At 32.4% G+C, this 16,848-nt stretch overlaps 1 protein-coding gene and 1 pseudogene across 1 annotated transcript; one reads left to right on the top strand and one right to left on the bottom strand.

The window, feature by feature from the left end:
• Positions 1 to 309: 309 nt before the first annotated feature.
• On the top strand, positions 310 to 2,697 carry LOC127120577 (50S ribosomal protein L19, chloroplastic). Its single transcript, XM_051051049.1, has 5 exons — positions 310 to 524; positions 621 to 929; positions 1,117 to 1,203; positions 1,293 to 1,426; positions 2,301 to 2,697. The coding sequence occupies exons 1-5, from the start codon at positions 501 to 503 to the stop codon at positions 2,407 to 2,409; spliced, it is 663 nt and encodes a 220-aa protein (XP_050907006.1). The 5' UTR covers positions 310 to 500; the 3' UTR covers positions 2,410 to 2,697.
• A 13,229-nt stretch (positions 2,698 to 15,926) lies between these two features.
• LOC127124391 (uncharacterized) lies at positions 15,927 to 16,026 on the bottom strand (annotated as a pseudogene).
• Between the last annotated feature and the right edge of the window lie 822 nt (positions 16,027 to 16,848).

The raw sequence follows: 16,848 nt of genomic DNA, 5'->3' as shown, positions 1-16,848 counted from the left end.
GGAACGGTTGTAACTACCTCATATTCTTTAGGCGTGAGGTGTTAGAAGTCGTTGAATATATCTTGAATCTAAATCTCATATACTATTCCTCGAAGTAATATCCCTATACTGCAATCGTCGGAGCAAACGTCGGAGTGAATTGTTGCTTTCTTTAGGCCACGACCATTGACCCCTTTGATCGGCACAAAACAAAATTTATGTGGAATAAATTTATAATAAAGGTTTAAAATGTTAAAAACTTCTTTTTGAATTACATAGGGGTGAATGTGGATATAATGAAATAAATTTGTTGTGTTATAAGGCCAATGAACTTAGGCCCGGAGAGTTTTGGCAGTCCAGGCCCAACAAGTGTGGAACGGATAGAAACAGATAAGGACTCTGTTTTTCTAAGTCATTCCTTTACCTTCATCTTCTTCCCACGTTTGCACTCATCAGTGTTTCCATGACTCGTATCCACTGAACTAACCTTCTTCTCCAAACCCTAATTTCCCTCTTCTTCCATGGCTTCTCAAGTTTTTCTTCAGGTTTTTCTTCTCTCATCTCATTATCATTACGCAATTGAATGTTAGAACTGTTACATTTTCAATTACGCTACTTAATTCACAATTTGAATTCACCAGGCTCTGTTTTCCCCTACTCAATCTCTTCCGAACAAGCTATGTTTCTCCTCTTCTTCTTGCTCCGCTTCCACATTCGGTTCTCGTAACTTGCCGTTGATTTCAACCTCAATTTCACGGCGCTGCAGTCCTCTCAATGCTAAACCTACTTTTGTTGTCAGAGCTGATTCCAATCCCGACGCTGCTTCCGCTTCGGATGTTGTGGATGAAGTTCCGGAAACTGATGCTGAAAAGGTTTCGGAATCTGATTTAGAGGTTGAACAATTGAAGCCACCGAGACAAACTCGGGTCAAGCTTGGTGATGTTATGGGGGTAATTTCTTTCTTCCATATCGCAATTAGAACTGTTAATTAACGGTTTTTCTTGTATTCTTAGGATTCTATTCTATCTTGAAGGTTAATTAGAAAGTTTGAATGTTTAAATTCCCTAGGTTTTTTTTTTCACATTTTGAATATCATTTCTAAATGTGTTTGAAAAATGTGTGATTTTGTTTGTGAAGATATTGCATAAGAGGGCAATTGAAGCTTCGGATGAAGTGAGAGCCACTCCTGACATTAGGCCTGGAGATATTGTTGAAATCAGATTGGTATTGTTAATTTTTTTCTAAGATTAACATTTTTAACACGGGTTTAGACAGATGAGTTTAATGGTGATAAGTACTTGTTCTACTTGCAGGAAGTTCCCGAGAACAAGCGGAGGTTATCTATTTACAAAGGTATTGTAATCTCAAGACAAAATGCTGGTATTCACACGACTATTCGAGTCCGAAGAATTATTGCTGGCACAGGTGTTGAGATAACCTTCCCTCTGTAAGTATCCTTACTCTTCCCTTTCTCTCCCGATAATTTAATAATGATTAGTAGTATAATTTTCACCTGTTAATGTTTCTTTTGGAGGTCTTTTTGTGTATCACCATGTATCCAATTCTTGTAACTAGGATATAAGATGTTGAAACTAGAAGATGGGAATTTGGGATGAGTTCTTCGATTAACATTATTGCTGAATTGAAGTACCTAAGAGACTGAGAGACATTGAATGACTAAAAATATGAAAAGGAAATAGAATAATTTAATTTTATCATTAAAAAAAAATATAGATTACTTCCCAATCGATGCATTCATTGTTAATGTCGTGCTAGTACTGGTACCCTGGTTGCCTGTTAAAGTCTGCAACTGTGACATTTAATTGTTAAGAATTTGGTGGAGTACTGACCAGAGACCAATAGAACTAAAAATAACCTTGTTCTTACAAATTTGATTCACTCACTCCATAGGAGGGTTTTAACTTCGCAACTTTTCTGTTTGACTTCCCAACACTTTTGGAAATGCCTTTTGCGTTCTATTTGAAGTTTAACGATGATGATATCTCTTTCCTCTAAAAGAATAGAGTGTGAAATTAATGTTTGTTTCAATATGGTTCTAACATGTCTGTTGATTGCTAGTAAATGTGTGTGATTCTTTGCAGAATGTTTGTCTAAGGTCTATGTTGCATAGTAAGGGTTTATGAAATATGGTTTTAAGGATCTAAAATATTTTATTCAAGTAAATTAGCCTAATGTGTTGCATTATAAGTTACCGATTGGTACCAATGACTTTTTCATTACCTTAGCTTTAAAATTGTGTTTACTGGAATTTTTCTTATGGGATATTGTATGGTATGATATGCTTATGTTTTCTGTTGCAGGTACTCTCCAAACATCAAAGAAATCAAAGTGGTAAAGCACCGAAAGGTTAGGAGGGCAAAATTGTACTATCTAAAACACAAGCTTCCCAGATTCTCCACTTTCAAATGATAAGGTCACACTGTTCATCACGTTCTTATTCAAAGTAATCTGTTGATCCTGAATATGTTATAGCCGGGCCACAATTTGATTATTTTGATTTGTTGTATTGTAGATTGTATAATTTTTCTTCCCTTTAATAGATCCTCTGAGAAATGGAAACTAGTGTACGTTGCCCTTGATAATATTGAGAAATCTGAAGTGATTCTGTATTTATTTCCTCTAGAAAGCCAATCACTGCATAAAAACATTACTAAATATGTGTGTCACGTTATGAAATAGTATGTTCTTATTGTTGTATTTTTCATGTGTTGTGATGTGCTGATCAAAGCAAAGCATGATTGCAGATTTTGAAATAAAGGGTATACAATTTTTAGATCAGGCACTCTGAGGACATTATTAAGAAATTTATAATAAGAAATTTTGTCTTGGAAATACAAGTCAATCACTTTCTATGCAAAAAATTATCTGTCTTTCTTACACAGGGCCTTAAGACACGGTGAATTCTAAAATTAGGGATTAAAAAAATATGGGAATTGCTGATCCCACCCACCATAAATGGGGAAAAACACCAAATATAAAAAGTTTGATTCTCTCATTTCCGAAAATGCATCTTTGAACGCACGCAGCATGCGCCTTATTGAAATATGTCTAAATTGAGTCTAGCCCTATACTTTTTAAAAAAAAAATTTAGAGGTGCATTTCCGAAATTGTGAAGTTAGAATTTGAAAATCTGGCATCTTTGTATATCAGTCTTTTCTGGAGATGTATTTTTGGAATTATTAAACATGATTTTTAATAAAAAAAGCACCCTTCCTCGTCAAATTCCATAACCATTTCTTTTCAAAATTCTTTAAAAAAACGCTTTCATTCTCAATCAAAATTCGCACTCCAAAATTTCAATATCGTGTTTCATCACAATAAAAGGAGTAAAGAAAACTAAAATTCAAGGTAAAGATAATTTATTTCATTCCTCTTTGCTCACATTAATCAGGTAAAGATAATTTATTCCATTTCTCTTTGCTCACATTAATCTTGTTTTTAAGCCGTAAAAGTTACATTGCGTAAGGAAATGTATTTTTGGATTCTCTATGAATTTCTCCGAAAATGTATTTTTGAATCATTTAGTGTTCATTTCAATTTATTTTTGAATATTTTGTGTTATTCTTCGCATTAGATATAGTGCACCATGATGTTTTTTCCGAAACCTATTGTGTCTATGGATGTCAAATGTGTTTGTGTCTATGAATGTCATATGTGTTGATGTGAAGGAGGTAGATCTTGCCAACCAATTTTAAAATGGACAAGAGTTTGAAATTTGTGATCATATGTTTTATGGATTCGCACAAAGACATCCAAATTGGTGTTTGGTGTTGTAATCAGAATGACCAATAATAGTTCGACAAAAGAGTTGCATTTGTGACAATGAAATGCGAAAGAAGTGGGAAGTATAAATCTCTTATACGCAAATTCAAATGATATGACACTGCTTCAAGAAAATGTGAGTGTCCATTTAAGTTGTGTGGTTATCTTTTATCAAACAAGAAATAGAGATTTAATGTGATAAGTGGTTTACATAACCATGATATGTGTGAAAAGTTAGTCGGACATCCAATTGCATGCCGCTTTATGCCAAAATAGAAGAAAATTGTTTCGGACATGACATTAAATATGGGGCAATCCGAAAACATACTTGCAACTTAAACGTAAAAGACTCTGAAATATCTCAAATATCAAGCAAATGTACAATATCCATATCCTTGACAACAAAGCGTTGAAGGGAGATAGAACTGAAATGCAATAACGATTGAAACTTCTAGATGATAACAATTATGTATCTAGGTATCAAATGTAGGATAGAGTACCCATTTGAGATATACTTTAGACTCATCCTAATTTCATAAAGTTGCTCAACATATTTCCTACTGTGCTCATCATTGATTCAACGTGTAAGACCAACAACTACAGACTTCCATTATTAGTAATTGTTGGTGTTACCTCGACTGAGAAAACCTATTCTGGCGGATTTGCATTTCCGGAGAGCGAAAAAAGAGGAAAATATTACTTAGGCTTTAGAAGTGTGTCAAACAATGTTGAAGGACGAAGAAGACACGCTAAAAGTAATTGTCATTGACCGTGATACCGCTTTGATGAATTCGGACGCGAAAGTATTTCCTATTTCTTATGCATTACTTTATATGTATCATATCACAAAGAATGTGAGAAGTCAGATTAAACTCCCAGTAGGGACGAAACAAATTAAGGACGAAGATAGAATAATTGTTAAAGTTAGCGTGATATTGGAAAGAATAATGGATGCATGAAATATTATAATAAATTCTTCTACAAAAGAATTATATGTCGATGATGTTATATATTTTAGGAAAGTTTGTGAGAAATATTCAAATTTGTTGAAATATTTTGAAAGTACAATTCTGGGTCAGGTGAAGAAAAGAGATTGTTTGTGCTTGGATCGACTAGGTTAGACGCCTTTAAAATACAACAATCAACCGAATTGAGTTTGCCCATACTACATTGAAGAATTGGTTGAAAAATAGTAAGAATGATTTGTGTAGAGATTGAGACTTTGTGAAACAAATGATCCAAAATCAACATAATGAGATTGAAAGAGAATCAAATAGACAAATGTCAAAGGCGATATCACCCATAGATATAGATTTAGTCGGTGATACATTTCAATTCATTTTAGTTTTTATTCAACGATGAATTTGTGTGAAGATGTGTGCAAATTTAAGGGTTATGCAAAATACATTTTTTTCGTTACGAAACAAAAGTCCTGATTGAGTTAGATGTGACAATTTCAAGATTGGTCGAAGATATTATGAAGATGTTTGAACATTCACATGGATGTTGAAATATAATGTTGGATTTATGTTAACGATTATCTATGTAATGTTTCGTTTTTTATGTTATCAATGTTAATTTTATTCTTCATTATGCATCTTTTTGTTTCTGTGATTGTTTTTGGTTTATTATGATCAGGAAATACTCATAAGGTTTACAGAGATATATTTTCGGATTCTATTTAGACAAATATCTAAGACGTGACTCAAAATCAGCATAGCTTGTGTGTGCTTGAGATACTTCCGGAGATACATCTCCAAAATCTAAAAATATTTTAATTTTCAAGAGGGTGTTGTAACAATCATTAAGGTGCCTGAAGTAATTTCCAAAAATATTCACCTTCAAATTTATTCAATGGTCTAAATTTGTTTAAAGAATAATTGATAATATCTACACATTCTCACACAGTATAATCATCTCATCTTTTTATTTACGTTAATGTCTCTCTTTGTAGATCATGTTACATGCAATGAATTAATGGATAAAAGAAATAATTTAATTGAAATGCATTGAGAGTGTAAATATTTTTTACATTATCAATTAATCACCACCATTGATTTATTTAAATTGTTTGACTTTTATTTTAACTATTTAAAAAGTAATACAAACGGATGATTGTGATGCATTGACAGTGTAAAACTTTTTACACTGACAATGCATAACAATTAATCTCTAAAAGAAAATATTCCTTTTTTGCCTCCATTTGTTTTCTTTCTTAAAACTAGTAAAATCGGGGTAGATTTATTTTGTATTGTAAAAATAATATATTGAGATATATTTATAAAAAAATTATTTTTGATGGAAAATGTATAATGAAAAATTATAATATGCAAAATTTTCAACAATAAATGTGCAATATAATTATACAAAATATAATTAAATTTTGACAAAACAATATCAAGGATCCAAAATAAGAAGAAGAAATAAATAAATGAAAAATATAGTATTTGTTTCAATCAATTGTTATTATGTTTCAAAAGTTGAAATTTCAAATATCAAACTTCAAATTGAACTCAATGATTTGACCTTTAAAATGAAAAAATAGTTGTATTAGATAACAATTTATAAGAGGTATTATACTAAGGAATGAAAAAAATATTAAGATTCTTACATACAATTGCACAAACATAATAGCCGGCCGGCATGACATTCCTACATCGTAGACATTGCAACATGTACATCAAATTAATTTTAGAAAATATACGGAGCATAAGATAGATGACAGAATAAAAATTTCACAAGTCAAACATGAGTTTATCTGTAATACTGCAATGTTATAACTTATTCATTGGGAAAAAGATATACATCTAGCAGTGCATCCTTGAACTCAACACATACCGCACTATCATCCTAGATGGGATATGATCAACCATTTTTAAGTTCAAAACCAACCATAGCAGATCCATAATCAATCTATAATCTCTTGGCAACAATATATGCAATTGGATAGGATATGATCAGCCATTTTTAAATTCAAAACCAGCCATAGCAGGTGCATAATCAATCTATAACCTCTTGGCAACAATATATGACATTGGAAACCTCAAGTGCACAGTACCTCAAATGCTCTATCTTACTACATCTTTTAAGCTGAAGTCAAGAAATACAAAAAATAAATGACTTCAACACCCAAAAGCTAATAAGGCAGCATCCCTACGTATCTGGTATGTCATTTCCTTTTGTTCAACTGTCTTCGGCTTACATGTAAAATATTGTTGGTTATTTTCTATGTGCAAGTATACACTATACACAATTAAAATTAGTCACAAGTGTTAAAATTAAAAGTATTAATTCTAAAAATATTGTATTAATTTAAGTTGATTTTCAATCCAAGAAATTGTGAAAAGAATAAAAGTAAAGATAATAAATAATTGATGATTGTCACTTGGTTAGAAACAAGAAATTGCAACTAGAAAGTAAATTTTTTTAACTGAGTGGAGTATCATGTTGAAAAATAATCCCTTTAATAATTTCATTAAATACATGAATATGATATGTTATGTCATAAAAGATGAGATCAGAACGTGACTTAATGGTGTATATCTACAACATCTAAGTATATGCATCAATTTGCTATGAAGCAAATTATTAAGCCTCACAATAACATCCATACATTTATTTTATAAGCTATATTTTCCTATATAACTTTAGCTCTATATCCTTAAAGTAATAAAGTGACAAAGTATTTCTACATGTTTTTTTCTTCATATTTGTCATGATCTTCATTTATTAGAAGATTTACCAACACTAATAAGAAGTTATCTATTTCTAAGATGATCAACCAAACACTAATAAATAGTTATCTATTTCTAAGATGATCAACCAAAAAGATAAATATATAGCAGCAAAGTACACAAAATATCACTTTCTTATTAAATTTCTTATCAAAATACACAAAAGATTACTTTCTTATTAAATTTCATATTGACCAATACAAGAAGTTTTAGCTTATGGTAAGCAAAGTAAATACAATTGAATAAGTTCATAAGTTCAACATTTTCGAATACTAAAGAAAAAAGTATTAAACTCAAGAGTGACACTTTAACTATTTGTAACTTTTAGCCAACAAGAGGAGTCTTGTGACATGCCTGATTGTGCAACATTCCTTTAGAAATGATGGGATGTGAGGTGCATTAGACTCTGGTTCTTTCTTCGCTCTTTGTTACTAACTTTCTCTCTATAAATTTTTGACTTTTTTACTCGTCCCAATGCAAATTCTTTTATAAACACTTCTCAACTTTGGTGTTGTCTCCATACTTGAGTTTTGGACCTCTTAATTATCCAATAGTTTCATCCCAAGAAATATGGCATATTCCATTGTCTGCTAGTAATAGTACCACAGTAGTACATAATGCATGAAGGAGACAACACATTCCATAGCAGTTTTGCGCTACTGCTAGGTGGCTTGTGGCAGTGCACAAAAGCATCTTTTTAGAACGTTGTCTTCTAGTGTTCTACTTATATTTTTAACTTTATAACCCAACTCTAATTATTTTGCTCTCAATTTTTCCACGATAGCGCTAAAGTTGTCATTTAAACCTTATACTAGCATATTCAGACTCTAGGCCATATGAGTATTGGTCTTAGATCTCTAGCGTGACAGAACTTATCATCAAGGCTACTTTTTCACATCAATAAACATATAAAAACTACAAGAAAGAGCACATATTGTGTTCATCACTAATTAAGCTTAACATGTAAGAACATAAGTAAATAATTCTAATTAAGCCTGACTTTATTGAATAACTCAAATATTGAAGGCTTAAGTATCTCACAATAAATGAGTTATCATACCCCCGAACGTAAATCATTGCATGTCCTTAAGTGATGTGACAAATAGTCACAAAATAAACATCTGAGAAAACCTAACATTAGCAACACATTTCATATAAATCAATACCTTTTTTATGGCCTATATTAAAACAACAACATAACTCAACCTTTCTAAGTAGTTTATTCTTCATTATGTGTGTTTGTGTGTGCGCGTGTGCGTACGTGCGTGTGTGACACACTGCTTAAAAAAATCTAATTACTTCTCTAGCGTGACATGGGTCATCATGACTAACCAAGTTACAATTGTGCACATAATGTTACTTTAACTACCTTAGGCCTTATTTTCAACATTTTCCAATAGTCTAAATACTTAAAATCTTATTATAATTTTGAAATTATGCTGATGAAAAGTTACTTATTTATTTATCAAAGATTTTCAAAACACATCAAATAACCACCATAACCAAGCGAAACATAAAACTCTAATAATCAGAACGAAACTTGTCTGGGAAGTATGAGCTACCCACCTTCGAGCCCAAAGTGACTCTCAATGAGTCACTAAGAAAGCACAAAGATATTATCAAATCAGGAGTCATTATCGGTCAAATACCTACAATAAATCCTCAAGATGTAAAAAGATTCAGAGACCTTAGATATAATGCATGTGCCCTAGGAAAAAATATTCAGGCGAATTTGTTGGCAAAGCTCGCTCATACTAAGAAGTTGGGACTAAATAGGACAATGATACATGAGACACTCGACAACCCAAATACGAAAATGAGGAGGTTGTCATGATTGAAAGTGGGGAAGCTAGATGACCCCAATCGTCAAATACTTGACCATGGAGCATTTTGTAGAAGGAGAAGTAGAGGCCAATAAGATATGAAGGTTCGTCGCCCGATATGTCATCATGGCGGGCAGACTTTACAAAATAGGAAGATCAATGCCCATGCTAATATGTATCTTGAAATATGAAGTAAACATGGTATTGGTTGAGGTACACATAGATATTTGTGAAAGTCACATAAGAGAAAGATCCTTAGCGAGTAAACTTCTAATCCTCTGGTACTTCTGGCCGAAAATTCTCAAAGACAACGTCAGGTTCGTTAGTTAGTGCGATAAATGAAAAACATACGTGTCATTCATCCATACTTTTGTCTAATTGTTGCATTTAGTTATCTCGCCATGGCCGTTTTACAAATGGGAAGTGGACTTTCTGGGCCCATTTTCGTTGGCGTCGGGCCAACAAAAAATTCATATTGGTCGGGGTATACTGTTCTACCAAGTGGGTAGAGGTACAAGAGGTGACGAGGATAACAATAGAGAGAGTCAGACATTTTTATTAGAGGAACATCATTTGTCGCTTTAGCCTTCCCAAAACCATCATTTTTTATAATGGGACTCATTTCAGCAAGTCAATTGTGATAGAATTATGCTCAAATCTATGGATCTAGACAAAATCCATATTAGTCAGGAATGGAGAAAGAGTTTAACGAAGCCAAAGGTTTGTGGATTGAACTGCTCTACGAGGCATTATGGTTGTACCATGCGACCCCGCATTCCTCAACCAAATAAATCTCATTACGGATGGTTATGGATCTGACACAATCCACTAGAAATCAACACTCTTACATGGAAGAGAGAGCACTTCAATTATGAAGATAACTAGTCTTAATTGAGAAGTGCAACAGATCTAGTCGAAGAAGTCTGAGAAATAACGCACATCTAGGAATACACAATGAAACAAAGGGCGGAAAAGAGATACAACATCAAGGTGCGGCCAAAGGAGATTTGGTTTTGAAACGAGTGATGGAACCGGGAAGAACCATACTAGATACTTTACATGTTGTCACACAGAGCGTACACGTTAGAGAGTTTGAAAGGAGTGGAAATCCCTTGGACCTGGAATACGACAAGCTTACGACATTAGTTTAGTTAAGATGATTTCTTTTCGGTGAGAATAAATCGTAAATTGTATTTTGAGAAATGTTTAATTACCAACGATTTAGGGTAACATTTTTTCCACTACAAGGGCAAGAGTTTTTAATGAGACACCTTTGATATTTTATAAATTATTGTTTTCAGGTATCAGCGAAGCATGGACCGGAACATATAAAGCTATTAGAGTTATTTATCTCAAGACCTCTATCAGGGTCAACAATCAGAACTCAATTGGCTCTCCGAGTTATTTAACCCAAAACCTTAACATGGGGTGGCAAACCGAATCCACTGAACTCACCGGGTTATTTAATCCATTACCTCCATCGAAGATGATGATCAAAACCCAATAAACTCTCTAAATTATTTTACTCAAGACCTCCACATGAGCCGACAATCAAAACTCATTGTGTCTCTTTTGCAACTTTATCTAATTAATCAACTATCTGTCTATTAAAATAACATGCATACGAACTATCAATAATACTCTTTAGTTTAAATTTTTTTACACTTGTAAAAGGTTAAAATAGTAAAAACCTAATCTCCTAATTAATTCACCTTACTTCAACCAAAGGCTACCAAGTGTCAAGTTCTTATTTGATACTTTTTCAACTTTCATTTTTTCCTCCACTTCTACTCTTTCATCATCATCTCATTCTTCTTTCTCTTTTAATTTTATTATTTTAACTTTTCTATCTAATTATTTTATCTTCTCATAATTATTTTTAATATATTAAAATGTTTAATTATAATATATGATCAACATATTAATTATAATATATAATTAATATATTTTTAATAAAATTAATAATTTATTTTATGATTAGACAATACTTAATAGCCATACACATAATTAACTTTCCATCTAATAGATCACTATCAAAAAAATATCTATTCTATTTTAATTAATAATTTTCATTATTTAAAATACAAAATTCTTATTTTTAAATATCAAAATTTCTCTTTCTTTCACATATCAGTATCAACAAAATACTTATTTTATTTTAATTAACAATTATTTGAGACACAAAATTCTTATTTTTAAAAGTTAAAATTTCTTTTTTTCTTACGAGTCACTATCAGCAAAATATCTATTTGATTTTAATTAATAACTATCTTTAATTGAGGCACAAAATTCTTATTTCCATATGTCAAAATTTCTCTTTTTCTCACAAGTCACTATCAACAAAATACCTATTTTATTTTAATTAACAATTATTTTTATTTGAGACACAAATTTTTTATTTTCAAATGTCAAAATTTTATTTTTCTCACGGGTCACTATCAGGAAAATACATATTTTATTTTAATTAACAATTGTCTTTATTTGAGACACAAAAATCTTATTTTTAATGTCAATTTTTTTTATTTTTTTCTTTCTCAATTTCACGAGTTTTTGTTGTGTATGATTATTTAATACAATTAAATTTATATTATCATTATTCATTTTATAATTAAAAAACTTATTTTAAATTTACATGTACATTTTAATAAAAACTATATCGTATTAAATAAATTTGCCCGTGTGGACGCACGGGTATTTTGCTAGTTAATTTTAAAAGAATGATCAAATTAGTGTTCTTTGAATTAACAAAATTCATTAGCTATTTTTATTTAATAAAAATAATTAGAATTGAGATTTTTTTTTAAATAACCATTATTTTCAAAAAATAATACCAAAATAACCTCATTTTAAAATTAATTATCAATATAACCACTTTTCAAACAAACAAAAATTACACGTCTAAAGGAGACGTTGTTGAGCAGGGCCCTGTGGATGTGCGAGAAGTGCCATCGCACAGGGCCTCTAGATTTTAAGGATCCCAAATTTAATAGATGGGCTTAATTAAATATAAAATCAAATATTATATCAGTATGATATCAATAATTATAATGTTAGTTAATGTAGCCAAGCGGTGGCTACATTAACTAACATTATATATCAAGCGGTGGCAAGAACAATTTTGTTGTGGTATCATGGGATTTCAATCCCATTATATATATATATATATATATATATATATATATATATATATATATATATATATATATATATATATATATATATATATTTATTTAAGTTGCATAGTTTAATTTTATTTTATAATAATGTTTTAAAGTTTTAGTTAATTTATTATTATTATTATTTTATTTAAATTATTATTAAATAGATAGTAAATTAAGTTAGTAGATTTAAAATATTTTTTTTAACTTATTTAACCCTAAGTTTTTTATAAATTTTTTCACTAATTAAATTTTTTATTTTACTATATCAATTTTATATTATACATATGAATTTGGTTATTCTTTGTATTGTCAACATCTTTTATCATGTTTGGAAGATTAATAATTAGTCTAGATTTAAAGACAAGAAGATGCATCGGAGACAATGCATCTCCATCATTTATGCTCAAGTCAAGTTGGTGGGCAACCTCAACCATAAAACGACAAATTTTTCCATCACTAACTTTACTATATTAAAGAACTTTTGCATTTTGATTTATCTTAGCAAGCCTTTAGTGACCAAAGAAATGTTTTGGATTCCTTTTCATATGGAGTGGATTAAGTGTAATAAAGATGGTTTAGTTAGGGGTGCTCTTCCTTCAATTATTTGTGAAGGAATATTTAGAAACGAGGAAGCTTGTCATGTTGGTAGTTTTTGTGCCATTCTCGATGTTGACACTGTTTTGATTGCAGAAATGACTGCATCCATGATTTTGTTATTAACATTGTCGAAATTGTTCAAAGAATTATGTCTTCATTAAATGATATAAACTTTTCAATAAATCAAGGATTATAAGAGTAGAGAAATGTGAAAAACTAAAGTTCGATGATTGTAAGAGGGAAAAAATATGAAAAACTAAACTTCGATGAGTTAAATTTTAACACAATATTTTTATATCATTTTTTCTCTATATATTTAATTTTATTTACAATTTAAATGAAATGTAATTTTTTTAATTTTTTGTGTTTACATCTATTAAAGGCCTAATTTCAAAATAGAACAGGCCTCCAAATTGTTTGGGACGACCCTGTTGTTGAGTGATAACACGAAATTATATCACATTTTAGGACTTAATTCAATTAAATTTTATTATTATTTATTTCAGTTCACTTCATTTTATTAGATATTACGCGGTATTTTCTTCCTATTTGTCTCAGGTGGTTTATTTTGAAGCACAAGTAAAAATGAAAGAAAAGGAGGTGCAAAAAGGAAAGAAAATGAACCAAATGTCAAAGCCCAGCCCAAAACACAAAACGCAGGTGCCGTGCATGTGACGGACGTCATAGAGGGCGTGACGAGCGTCACGCCTTGCACACTCCTGTGACGGACGTCACACATGGTGTGACGAACGTCACACCATTCCCCTACATTTTTGGCGCAAGGAACGCCTCAGAGACGTTGAGGAGACGTTGAGGAGTGTTGAGCCCTATATCCACGCCATGCTTTTATGCACGTTGAAGACCTTTTTGGCAGCGGAAGCGGTTACTCAAGCATATATAAATAGCCACTTGCAAAACCAAAAAGGGGTTCCGAAGCTTTTCCACATTTTTTTTCCTTTGCCGTTTTCGCTTTTGCATATTTCCTTTTCCAGCAACTTACGCATTATTGTTTCTTATTTATTTATTTTTACGAGTTCTACACTATTTCCCTTGCAATTTCTATTTTCCTTTTTAGCATTTAGTTAATTCTTTTCGCACAATAGTTTCTACACCGGAAACTATTGTGCACCTTTTTACCGGATCTAACCTTACGTTGGAATCTAGTTTATATTTCCTTCGTTTTGTTTTGTTGTTTAATTGAAGAATCCAAGAACAAATCCTACCGGCTTGTGGTGGAGTGTTCAAGACTATTGTTTAACTCATTCAGGTTCTTTAATTATTATTTAATGCTTTGTTTTATTGTTTATTTATATTATCTGCCTGGGATGAGTCTGTTTATGCATGATAAGTATTTTAGTTTGTTTAGCATGTCTAGCTAATTCGCTTAGATATCGGTATGTAAAGTAAGCGGAATAAGGGATCAAAAACTAAGTCGGTTAAATTAAGTTTAGAATTAAAATCACTCTTTTTACGGTCTCAATTTACAGGTTTAATAACAAAGGTATTTACGGAAGTAAAAGACATAAAGAAGTTAAAATCAATAGAGCGAGAGTTTGAGGTTTTAACTGGACAGTGTAAATTAGACATTAATTCTAGATCAGGGCGAGAGCAAGTTTTAGAGTTAATTAAATTCCGATCTTTTCCAAAAAGTATTTTTAAAGATTGAATGTGAGGACGAGAGTTAAGCATTCAAATTTAATTATATAACCTAAGTCAACAGAGCGAGAGTTTGAGATAAGGGTGTTTAAACGGTCGGTGTTTTCTTGAAAAGAGTTTCTATGGACTGTATTGCTTTCAAAAAATGGTTTTTTGACTTAATTATAAGTGACAGCTACATTAACATAAAATCATGGTTTATTCAACAGAGCGAGAGTTTGAGATAAAACTTTTAACCAATAAAGTCAACTGAAAAGATTTATTTTAAAACCAAGAGACCGACAAAGGATTGATTCCCTAATTACGACGAACTGCATACCGATATCTGCTTTATTAATATTTAATCTAGATCTTAGTTTAGTTTTTAGCTTTCCCCCAAACAATCAAACATTGTTCACCTTAGCTTTACGAAGTAACCTTAGATAACGGTATATCGATTCATAAGTCCCTGTGGGATCGATATCTTTTAAAACTACGCGATAGAACTGTGCACTTGCAGTTTGTACCCCAAATTCGACTCATAAAGTCGCGATCAAGTTTTTGGCGCCGTTGTCGGGGACTTTTATTTAATCGATATCGTAACTCTTCCGTTACGCTGTAGAGACTAAGGTTTCTTTTTCTTCTATTCTTTCTTTCGTTGATTTGTATGCCACGCACTCGCTCTCAAGGCGAACCGCTCTATTTACGAATCAACGATATCGAACTATATCTCCGAGTCCTACGACGAATTCGGGAATATCGTGCTGCAAACAATCTCCCTCCTATAGAACTTCCTGATTTCAAAAACCTTTTTCCTTCGATAACCGAGATGGCAGAACCAGCTCGTGCTCTTAGAGATTACGCCGCTCCATCGCAAGATGAGCCGCATTCAAGTATTGCTCCGCCCGCAATCGAAGCAAACAACTTCGAACTTAAACCTTCGCTGTTGCAGGCTGTGCAACAGAACCAATTCTCTGGAAATCCTACCGAGGATCCAAACCTTCATTTATCCGTATTTGTCCAATACGCTGATACTGTTAAAGCTAATGGTGTCACTTCGGAGGCAATTCGACTTCGTCTTTTTCCTTTCTCATTAAGAGATAGCGCTAGAAGATGGCTTCAGTCTCTCCCTTCAAACTCTGTCACCACATGGAACGAGTTGAAGAAAGTTTTTCTTGCCCGATACTTTCCGCCAAGCAAAACAGCTATGTTAAGAGCCCAGATAAACGGATTTAAACAGAAAGACAACGAGTCTCTTTTCGAAGCATGGGAAAGATACAAAGACATGATGAGACTTTGCCCACACCATGGTTTGGAAGATTGGTTAGTAATTCACACATTTTATAATGGTCTCTTGTACAACACAAGGTTAACAATAGACGCCGCTGCAGGTGGTGCACTAATGAACAAACCTTATGCTGATGCTTACCAGCTTATCGAAAGCATGGCCCAAAACCACTATCAGTGGGGAACCGAACGAACAATGGTGGAAAAACCTCAAACGAAAACTGGCATGTACGAGATAAGTAACCTTGATCACGTTAATGCAAAAGTGGATGCTTTGGTCCAGAAAATTGAAAGTTTAAATGTATCACCTCCAGCCGTCGTGGTTGCTATAACTCAGAATTGCGAGGTCTGTGGAATCCAAGGTCACACTCCTACGGATTGTCAACTCTTGACAGGAATCCAAGCAGAGCAAGTAAACTATGCTCAAGGAAGCCCCTACTCGAATACCTATAACTCAAATTGGAAGAACCATTCAAACTTTTCATATAAGAGTAATAATGCTTTGTACGCACCTGGACAGTCTCAAAATCAAGCCCCAGCTATACCTCCGGGATATCAGAAACCGAACCCATCCATGCCTAACAATAACGCCCCTAGGAAATCCAACTTGGAAATCATGATGGAAAACTTTATAGCTTCCCAACAACAAACCAATAAAGATTTTTTAAACCAGAATGTACACACTGGCGAACAACTTAAACAACTAGCAAGCAAAGTAGATGCCCTGGCTACCCATAACAAAATGCTGGAAACACAAATATCACAAGTAGCCCAACAACAAGCACCTACTGCTGCCCCAACTGGTACATTCCCTGGACAGCCCCAACCTAACCCGAGAAGCCACGCTCA

This window comes from Lathyrus oleraceus, chromosome 2 (assembly GCF_024323335.1).
Source record: "Lathyrus oleraceus cultivar Zhongwan6 chromosome 2, CAAS_Psat_ZW6_1.0, whole genome shotgun sequence".
NCBI classification, from domain to species: domain Eukaryota; kingdom Viridiplantae; phylum Streptophyta; class Magnoliopsida; order Fabales; family Fabaceae; genus Lathyrus; species Lathyrus oleraceus.
The sequence above is the reverse complement of the archived record's forward strand: the minus strand, read 5'-3'. Positions and strand labels throughout refer to the sequence as shown.

Excerpts from the sequence above, each read along its gene's own strand:
- LOC127120577 (XM_051051049.1), top strand. The coding sequence starts at position 501 with ATGGCTTCTCAAGTTTTTCTTCAG. Across the intron at positions 930-1,116 it reads AGCTTGGTGATGTTATGGGG|ATATTGCATAAGAGGGCAAT; the intron begins GTAATTTCTTTC and ends TTGTTTGTGAAG. Across the intron at positions 1,204-1,292 it reads ATATTGTTGAAATCAGATTG|GAAGTTCCCGAGAACAAGCG; the intron begins GTATTGTTAATT and ends TTCTACTTGCAG.